The sequence below is a fragment of the Podarcis muralis genome, chromosome 7, assembly GCF_964188315.1.
Source record: "Podarcis muralis chromosome 7, rPodMur119.hap1.1, whole genome shotgun sequence".
NCBI lineage: Eukaryota > Metazoa > Chordata > Lepidosauria > Squamata > Lacertidae > Podarcis > Podarcis muralis.
The window spans coordinates 2,543,665-2,554,093 of NC_135661.1; the positions used below are offsets into that span (position 1 = coordinate 2,543,665).

The 10,429-nt window shown below is 50.3% G+C and overlaps 1 protein-coding gene across 1 annotated transcript; it reads right to left on the reverse strand.

The window, feature by feature from the left end:
- Positions 1 to 1,704: 1,704 nt before the first annotated feature.
- Positions 1,705 to 3,041, reverse strand: LOC114590134 (uncharacterized). The gene is made up of 3 exons (XM_077931007.1): positions 2,852 to 3,041; positions 2,507 to 2,649; positions 1,705 to 2,353 (listed from the first exon to the last, which is right to left on the reverse strand). The coding sequence occupies exons 1-3, from the start codon at positions 2,957 to 2,959 to the stop codon at positions 1,987 to 1,989; spliced, it is 618 nt and encodes a 205-aa protein (XP_077787133.1). The 5' UTR covers positions 2,960 to 3,041; the 3' UTR covers positions 1,705 to 1,986.
- Between the last annotated feature and the right edge of the window lie 7,388 nt (positions 3,042 to 10,429).

The window sequence follows — 10,429 nt, forward strand, 5'->3', positions numbered from 1 at the left end:
ACCTTCAGCATGTCTTCCGCCTGCATGGCCTACCTGAGCGTGTGGTGTCCGACCGCGGCGTTCAGTTCACGTCCCGGTTTTGGCGTGCTTTGCACCAGGCCCTCGGAACAGAGGTCTGTCTCTCATCTGCTTACCACCCACAGACTGATGGCCAGACGGAACGGGCGAACGCGGTGCTGGAACAGTACCTCCGGTGTTACTGCAGCTACCAGCAGGACGACTGGGTCGACCACCTAGCATTGGCAGAGTTCGCTTATAACAACGCGGTGAATGCGTCCACCCAGCAGACCCCGTTCCAGGCCAGTTATGGCTTTCATCCACGGTTGTTTCCGGATGTGCTGCCGGCATCTGCGGTCCCTGCGGTGACGGAGTGGCTTCAGGAGCTCCAGTCCCAGCAACAGCTGTTGATGGAGCAGCTGCGCCAGGCCAAGGAGGCGTACAAGGTCCAGGCTGACCGCCACCGCCAGGTGGGGCCAGAACTTCACGTCGGTGACCTGGTATGGCTTTCCACTCGCCACCTCCACCCTTCTCGACCTTCGCGGAAGCTGGACGCCCGGTTCACCGGCCCGTTCCCGATCGTGAACCAGGTCTCGCCTGTGGCATTCCGTCTCCGGTTGCCAGCAAACCTGAAGGTTCACCCGGTATTCCACAGGTCCCTGCTGAGTCCGGTGGCCCCACCCGACGAGTTCCACCCGGACCGTCCCCGACCGCAGCCAGTTTTGGTGCAGGGAGAGCCTGAGTACGAGGTGGAACGCATTCTGGACTCCCGATACCGCAGGGGAAGGCTGCAGTATCTCATTGACTGGAAGGGGTATGGGCCAGAGGACCGTTCCTGGGAACCAGCGGTCAACGTCCATGCGCCTGCCTGCATCCGAGAGTTTCATGCGGCGTACCCCAGCAAGCCGGGTCCGGACCCTCAAGTGAGGGGGGGGCCTGGGAGGGGGGATGGTGTGATGGCCTGGGATTCCGAGTCTGAGAGCGATCCGGAGGAATCCCAGCCGGCACAGGAGTCCCCGCCTCCAGGGCCGGCTGAACTGGGGCAAGGCCTAGATGCTGAGGAAACTCAAGAGCAGGCACCAGGTGAAATCATTCAGGCCCCAGAGGTGCTGGAAGACTCAGTGGCTACAGGTGAGCCTCCCCCGGGGCCCAGTAACCCTTCGGCCTCTCCTGATCTGCAGAGGCTTAGGGCAGAGAGGCGAAGGGAACTGGTGTCTCCCAGGAGGAGTGCTCGCCTTAAGGCCAAGAGAGGCGGGGCTTCTGGGGGCCGGGACCGCCCCCGGCCTTAGAAGAAGATAAAGGTCAGGCAGCCCGGTCCCAGGTTGCGGGAGCAACGTCGTTGTGGAGTACCTGTTTTACCCAGTCCTTGTTCGGCACTGCCAGTGTGCCTATTCCTCGCCCGGCTTCCTGTTTCTGACTCTCCGGTGTTCCTGTTCCTCGCCTGGATTCCTGCTTCTGCCCTACCAGTGCTCCTGTTCCCCGCCTGGACTCCTGCTTCTGCCCTACCAGTGTTCCTGTTCCTCGCCTGGCTACCTGCTTCTGCCCTACCATCGTTCCTGTTACCCCGCCCGGCTCCCTGTCTCGGACCTCACGTCTCATCTAGTGATCATCTACCCTGCTAGAGACTCTGAACTGATCTTGGCCTACGGTAATAGTACCTTATTCCCCCTGGGACCAGCACAGCCGCGTTCTTCCTCTTACCTCACCATGGCAGACAACCCCTGGCTGAAAGTCTCCCGGCAGAAAAGTTGGTCGACGATGGCCGCCTCCACTTGCTCTCCAGTGGTGCCAAGAAGGAGGTGCAGAACTTCCTTAGCCCCTCTGGAACCAAAGCAAGGCCAGTTTTACCAGGAGGGTCATTGGCACACACTCACATTCCTTCCCCAGCAGCCGCCTGAAGGAGAGCCTCCCTTGGAAAAGCAAGCTGGACTGGAAACCCCCCGAGGCTGAAGGGGAAAGGACTCCATTGGTCCCTTTGCAACACACTACTCACCCGAGGAATTCCTGATAGTAGTGGAAGTTGACAACCATCCCCAGGAGAGCGATCAGCAGCTGTGGGAAGTTCTGGCGCACAGCTGCCTTGTAGTCCTCCATCCTGAGGATGGCGTGCAACAGGCTGCTGAGATGTTGCTGGAAGAGAGAGGGGTGCAAGTCACTTTCTCTGCTTTTCTGCAGAATACAGGAACCCCTCGATATTACCCTGGGAAGAAGGAAGCCAGGAAGCAGGTGGTTGGTCCTTACCACTTGGGTGGCAGATTCCGCCAAGGGGCTTTGGTCAAGCTGCTCGGCCATGAGATGGATCAGCTTTTCTGGATCGGCCGATGGTAAAACCTCCTTCCATATTCTCTCGCAGTCTCTGTGAATGCAAAAACAAGAGCAATGGTCAGATTCAAGTCTTCTGCTTGCTGCCATGCTCCAGAGAGAGGAAATGGCAGCAAGGGCTTTCTGAGCAAGCCCTGCAGCTTGCCAACCTCCCCCTTAGCCCAGTAGAACCTGGAGGGCTCCTTACCCGAAGGGAAACTGGAGGAGATATTGCACCACTTTGTCCAGGTGGTGGTGCGCCAAGATGGAGAACGCGAAGACGGCCATGTTCCTGCCTTGCACTGTAGGCCCCTGGGCGATCTTATAGAAGGCCTCCAGCAGCACCTCCACCTGTCAGAGAAAAGGAGAGGGTTGCTTGGAGAGTACAAGGAAGCGGGGCTGTCTCCATCCCTCATTGAAAGAGGGACCCTTGACCTGTGCCACCACAGCCTCTTCCTTCCAAGGTACCACTCAGGGTCCTGGGGAGCATTGGTTGCCTCCCCTACACCAAAGCGGAGAATCTTCTTCTCTCCTACCTTTGAAGACGCCTTACCTTCACTTTTGTGCCGCCAAACTGCTTGATGAAATCTAGCAGCAGGTGGGAGATGTCCAAGGGGTCGAAGCTGCTCTCAAGAACCAGGTCTCTGGCCAGGAAGCACATGGCCTCCAAGAGCTGCTCCGCAGGGAGAAAGGCGCCAAAGACCTGAAGCGAGAGAGGAAGGTCAGAGATGCCCACAGGGCAGGGCTGGGGAGCAGAAAGCCCAGGTGCTGCCTCTGCAGAACCCAGAACATGTGGCTTGAGAGACAGCGACTTACCCTGACAAGAGAGTAACTATTATTCACGAACAGCTCAGGAACCGGTCCTCCGGTGGATTCGAGGACCTCCTCAGCTCCGATGATGAGCATTTGGTTCCTTAACGTTCCTGCCAGTGTCTCTGCAAAGGAAAGCCAAAGGGTTAGTTTGGGTCTTGCTCACCCCACCCCATGCTGGGATGCATTCTTCCAGTCTTACCTTTGTTGCACCGCAGGATGGGCAGAAGATGGCAGAGGGCCTCTGCTGCCCGCTGCCTGCTCTCCGGGTCCGGATCCAATGCACAAAGGCAGGAAATCGCCACCAGTTGGCCATAGGAGCATGCATGAATCACTGCCGATGGCTGAGAAGAAACCCAGAGAAGGGACTGATCACCATTTTTCCCTATAACATTTTTATTCCAAACATTCCAAAACATTTAGCATCCTAAACCTAAACCCTCTTTTCCTAATCTTTGCTTTTTTCTTCTTTTCTCAGCCATTTTACTCACTATGGCCCAGCTCTGTTCTCCAAATTGAGTATGTGCTGGGATGCCTGGTCGTCCCTTGGGCACCTTGCAGGGTGGGCCTAGAAGCAGCAGCCGGAAGGCCTTGACAGCCCTGCATGGTTGCAATGCTTCCCTTCAGTAAAGCCACTTCTGAGCTGGAGAGGAGGTGGGGTTGTGGGCTTCATGCCCTCCCCCCACGTACTCGGGGGCTGGCTTGCAGCCCCCGCGAGAGCAGGGAATCCTCGGGCGCGTCATCTCCCTTGCCAGCCAATCAGCTGGCCCGGGAGGCGTGGCCAGCGCTATTTAGGGCCGGCGCGGCTGAGGATTTCCCTCTTTCTCCCAGCGCCCCAGCTGCTCCGGTTTTCCCACCCTCCCACCCTTTAGGTTTGGCTCTTTGACATTGCTATGGACTTCGGTTGGTCACCGTCAAGGGGCCTGGCAGGAATTTTTTCCACTTGGCAAATTGGCACCAGCCATTTGGCTTTTTGCCTACCTCGTAGCAAATTGTCACAACTTCCTCGGCATTGGCAGTGAGGCATTGGTAAGGGTATTGTTATGCAGATGAGTGGGGGGGGTGGAGGAAGCGCCATCACCTTCCCCCATATCGAAGGGTAGTCCGGTAAAGGATTCCATGGGGCGTTGCCCTGTCCGAAGCCTATGGAGGTGTGGGCCTAAGGCACGCCCTGAGCGGTGACCCTGGGGGAGCTCCTAGTTGATGTACATCAGCAGGACTCCCCCTACTGGTGGTTAACCCTTGCCGGTCTTCTAGCAATCAGGCTGAAGCCGGTTAGTCGATAGGACCAATGCCTAAGCCAATACCACTCAATTCCTGTAATCAATAAAGTTGTGGCCTAATTTTGCCCATTAACCTAAAATACTGGTGTCCTGTGTCTTTATTTCCGTGGGGGAGGCGGGAACTCGCCACGCAACTCACATGTTCCTGGATCTTCTGCAGGAAGGCGCAAAGATCTCGGAGCGCCTTCCTTCGGATCATCCCACTCTTTATTGTTGCGACGAAATCCGTAAGTCTGTTGTTCAGCTGGTCCCTGCTGCCGCTTTCAGGAGGAAGGTCAGCCGCATCCAGAGAAGCTGTGGTTGGGATGCTGAGGGGAGACAGGAGTAGCACTTTTGTCAAAAGGGTTTATTGCCCCCCATCCTTCAAAGACCCCAAGCACCACCACCATAGAAATGGACCGGGTTTTTTTTTAAAGCAATTGATTATGGGGGAGGGGATTAGCACAGGATTACCTTGGAGGAAGATCCTCCCCATCTTCCAGGCCGATTTCCGATATTTGATCTTCATCAAAATCAATTCCCTGTCCATGAGAAAAGAGAAACAGGAACATCAGAATGTGAAGAATGGATCAGACCCATTCATGTTTTTGTGGTCATCAGGAAATCACAGACGAGGTAGGTTGGGAAACAAACTGAAAATCTCTGGCCTCCATTTCCTTAGAGACCTTATTCATCCTTCTATTCATTGAAGCCTTCGGTTAAGAGTTTGGGTGTAATCCTTGACACCTCCCTTTCCATGGAGACGCAGGTTACAACAGCCAAGGCGACATTTTTCCACCTTCGCTTACCTTACCCGCCCCAACCTGGCCACAGTGATCCATGCAATGGTCACCTCCAGGCTTGACTACTGTAATTCGCTCTACGCGGGGCTGCCCTTGAAGCTGTCCCAGAAACTCCAGCGGGTGCAGAATGCTGCAGCGAGGCTCCTCACGGGGTCTCTGCCATGGGAGCATATTCACCCAGTGCTTTTCCCGGTGGAGTACAGGGTCAGATTTAAGGTGCTGCTTTTGACCTTTAAAGCCCTTCACAGCCTAGGACCCTCGTACCTATGGGACCGCCTCTCCTGGTATGCCCCACAGAGGACCTTAAGGTCCATATATAGCAACACCCTAGAGGTCCCGGGCCCTAAGGAAGTTAGATTAGCCTCAACCAGAGCCAGGGCCTTCTCAACACTGGCTCCGGCCTGGTGGAACGCTCTGTCTCATGAGACCAGGGCCCTGCAGGATCTGATTTCTTTCCGCAGGGTCTGTAAGACAGAGTTGTTCCACCTGACCTTTGGCTTAGAATCAGTTTGATTCCCTCCCCCTCTTTCTATTTCCTTTTCCCTCCCGTGAAGAGGCTGCATCCTAATGTTTTAATGTTGTATCTTAATCTTTTAAATTGTATTTTAATCAACGTTTTTTTATTATTGGTTGTTAGCCACCCTGAGCCCAGTCTTGGCTGGGGAGGGCGGGGTATAAATAAATTTTATTATTATTATTATTAGTAAAGGAGCCCCTTTACTACATGGTGGCAGCGGTGGGATGGAACTTCCCTGCAGAAAGGCACTTTGATTTTAAATTTCTTTCTCTTATTATTCATTCATTCATTTTAAATTGGCACGAATCTTTTGTGTACTAAGGCGTTTTATTTTTGGGGGGAATAGAGATAGTCAGGAATTATGGAAGCCGGGGCTCCCCAGGAATAAACTTTGCGAACTGTGGACGAATGGGGTCCGGGTGGAGAAGGCAGTTCCCTTCCTTCAGAGACAACCCCCCCTCCCAACCTCCAAGTCCCAGAGTGGAATCTGCCTCCTGGTTTTCGGGAGATCCCGAGTCGGAGAGAGAGCTGGTGGATGCCAGCGAATTAAGAACTGTTTGGAAGGGTGTGCAAGAGTCCTGCAACTTGGAGAGAGAGAGGGGTGCGCCAGTTAACCACCCCTTGTCACCTTGTGAGGAAGTGGAAGCTGGGATGGCCTCCACACGTCCTAGAGGGAACTATCTTGTTTATGCAGAGCCTAAAGAGATGGAGTTTTCAGAGGGCGATGCGGTTGAGTGGGTGCAAAGCCATTCTTATGGGGCAGAGAGTCAGCCGGATGGCTTATGAGTATCAAGATCTGCCGCAGCAGCTGCAAGAAGTGTCTGTGGGAGACTACCATCGAGAGTGTCCATCGTGCGACATTCGCAGAACGGTGAGAGGCGTTCCCCCACCCCGGGACGGGTCTACTCGCCAGTAAGAGCTTGGGAAACTTGTGGAGCGGTGCGATGGTACGCGGCGGAGAAGAAGGAGGAATTTCTCCCTAGACCCTCGCGTGTTTATGCGGCGGTGGACCACCTGCGTCCGGAGGGATGAGCGTCTCGACATCCTGTTCCAAGGTATGACTACAGTCACGAGGAGCCACGAGGAGAAAATGGCAGGCAGTCTCCTCCGGGGCTAACTTTGAGCAACCTTAACTGGGGGGCATTTCCGAAATATCAGCCCCCCACTGATGTTCTGAGTTATCTGACTCTTTTTGAAGTAACCTGCCGAGATATGGGGGTGTCCCTGAAAATGTACATGCCAATTTTGCGCTCCCTAATTTGTGGAGACCTAGCCGAATTGATGGGCCATCTCCCCTCATCCCAAATCCATGACTATGAGCGCTTTAAAAAATTAGTCATGCACTTGTCAAAAATGTATAACTTGCTGTTGAAATGGAATACACAAGATGAAACGGTTAAATCAGCAGTGATTAAGTGGGCACAGGATATTGGTCATAACATTATGTTTGCTGACTGGGAACAGTTGTGGACCACAGGTATGAAATTTACGGCATGTAATTCCTTAAGAGAGAATATTATGAAAATGATATACAGGTGGTACATGACACCAGTCAAGCTTGCAAAAATCTATCACTTGCCTGATAACAAATGTTGGAAATGTAAAGAAAATGAAGGTACATTCTTTCACCTTTGGTGGATGTGCCCAAAGATTAAGGCGTTCTGGGAAATGATATATAATGAATTGAAAAAGGTATTTAAATATACCTTTCTGAAGAAACCAGAGGCCTTTCTCTTGGGTATTGTCGGCCAATTGGTGCCAAAGAAGGATAGAACTTTCTTTATGTATGCCACAACAGCAGCAAGAATACTCATCACAAAGTATTGGAAGACACAAGACCTACCCACCTTGGAAGAATGGCAGATGAAGGTGATAGACTATATGGGACTGGCAGAGATGACTGGCAGAATCCAAGACCAGGGAAGAGAGACAGCGGAAGAAGATTGGAAGAAATTCAAGGACTATCTTAAGAAATATTGTAAAATTAATGAATGTAAGAATGACGTTGGTTTAGAAAATATGTGGTTTCCAGCTGTAATGGATAAGTAAAAAAGAAAAGAAAGGTTAAAAATTAAATGAAAAACAAGGGAAAGGATTTGCTGAACAATAAATTAGAAATTGGAATACAGAAAGGGGAGGTATGAGGAAGTCGGGGAAGTAAGTTATAAGAAAATAAGGGTTGAAATTATACTTGTGTTTTTTTTTTTTTGTATTACTGTATTGTTTTGTTTTGTTGTTATAAAAATTTCAAAACTTTAATAAAAAAATTATAAAAAAATAAAAATAAAAAATTAGTTATGCAAAGGCATGGACTTCATCCTGAGAACTATCGGAGGGCTTTCTGAAAGGGGGATAAGTCTGGTCCCTCAGACAGCATTGCTGTGTATTCTGCGAAAATGGCCCAGAACTTTGAACTTTGGCTTTCAGCTGAAGGTGTGTGTGGCTTTGAAGAACTCAATAATAATAATAATAATAAATTTTTATTTATATCCTGCCCTCCCCAGCCAAAGCTGGGCTCAGGGCGGCTAACAACAAACAGAATAATCCAACATTCTAAAAACATTCATTATAAAATTAATTAAAATCAAATTGATGGCAACCATTAAGCAAAATTCTGTGCAGATTGCCAGAGGAGGGGGTCAGGCTGCGCCCTGACCAAAGGCCTGGTGGAACAGCTCTGTCTTGCAGGCCCTGCGGAAAGATGTCAGGTCCTGCAGGGCCCTAGTCTCTTGTGACAGAGCGTTCCACCAGATCGGGGCCACAGCCGAGAAAGCCCTGGCTCTAGTTGAGGCCAGCCTAACCTCTCTGTGGCCTGGGATCTTCAGGATGTTTTTATTTGCAGACCGTAAATTTCTCTGTGGGACATACCAGGAGAGGCGGTCCCTTGGGCACAAGGGTCCTAGGCCGTATAGGGCTTTAAAGGTTAAAATCAGCACCTTAAACCTGATCCTGTACTCCACCGGGAGCCAGTGCAGCTGGTATAGTACCGGATGAATATGATCTCGCAGCGAAGACCCCATAAGGAGTCTCGCCGCGACATTCTGCACCCGCTGGAGTTTCTGGGTCAGTCTCAAGGGCAGCCCCACGTAGAGCGAGTTACAATAATCCAGTCTGGAGGCGACCGTCGCGTGGATCACAGTGGCTAGGTCAGGGTGAGAGAGATAAGGAGCCAACTGCTTAGCTTGGCGGAGAAGAAAAAATGCCGCCTTTGTTATAGCTGTAATCTGCGCCTCCATAGAGAAGGAGGTATCAAAGATTATACCCAAACTCTTAACGGACGATGCTGGCACTAATTGCACCCCCGCAAGAGATGGGAGTTGCCCCCTCAATCCCATATCGCCCCGTCCCAGCCAGAGGACCTCTGTCTTCGAAGGATTTAACTTCAACCGGCTCCCATGTAACTATCCAGCCACAGCTTCCAGACATCTGGTCAGTGTGTCTGGGGCCGAGTCAGGATGGCCATCCATCAACAGATAGAGTTGGGTGTCATCGGCATACTGATGGCAACCCAGCCCAAAACTCCGGACCAGCTGGGCGAGGGGGCGCATAAAGATGTTAAAAAGCATCGGGGAGAGAATCGCACCCTGTGGCACTCCACACACCAAGGAGTGGCACGATGACAATTCCCCCCCAAGCGCCACCCTCTGTCCCCGACCAGAGAGAAACGAGCGCAGCCATTGAAGGACTGTGCCCTGATGCTATTATTTTTTTTAAAGAAATATTTATTGAGGTTTTACACAAAACATAAGTTTACAAAATAAAATTTACAGAAATCATAAGTTTACAGAATAAATAAATTTTAAAACAAAAATTAACTCAAAAAACACACATAGAAAAAGGGAATATAAAAGAAAAAAACTAATAACTAGAAAGAAAGAAGAAAAGGAAGATTAAAAAATAAATCCATTTTTCAATATCTTTCAGCTCATTTCCTTATTTCCTTGACCTCCTCACACCTCCCCTTTTTGTATTCCCGTTTAAAAATCATTTCAGCAAATCCTTACCCTCTATCATTTATCTTTACTCAATATCTTAACCTATTATAATTATGTATTTCCAACATTATCAATCCGTATTTACATATTCTTATTAATCTTTTTACCAATACCGCGTATTTTCAATCCAACATCATCTTAACATTCATTTATTTTACAGTATTTCTGCAAATAGTCTTTAAATTTCTTCCAGTCTTCTTCCACCGACTCTTCTCCCTGGTCTCGGATTCTGCCGGTCATTTCCGCCAGTTCCATATAGTCCATCACCTTCATCTGCCATTCTTCCAGGGTGGGTAGATCTTGTGTCTTCCAATACTTTGCGATAAGTATTCTTGCTGCTGTTGTGGCATACATAAAGAAAGTTCTATCCTTCTTTGGCACCCATTGGTCGACCATGCCCAGGAGAAAGGCCTCTGGTTTCTTCAGGAAGGTATATTTAAATACCTTTTTCATTTCATTATATATCATCTCCCAGAAAGCCTTAATCTTTGGGCACGTCCACCAATGGTGAAAGAATGTACCTTCAGTTTCTTTACATTTCCAACATTTGTTATCGGGCAAGTGATAGATTTTTGCAAGCTTGACTGGTGTCATGTACCACCTGTATATCATTTTCCTAATATTCTCTCTTAAGGCATTACATGCCGTAAATTTCATACCTGTGGTCCACAACTGTTCCCAGTCAGCAAACATAATGTTATGTCCAACATCTTGTGCCCATTTAATCATAGCAGATTTAACCGT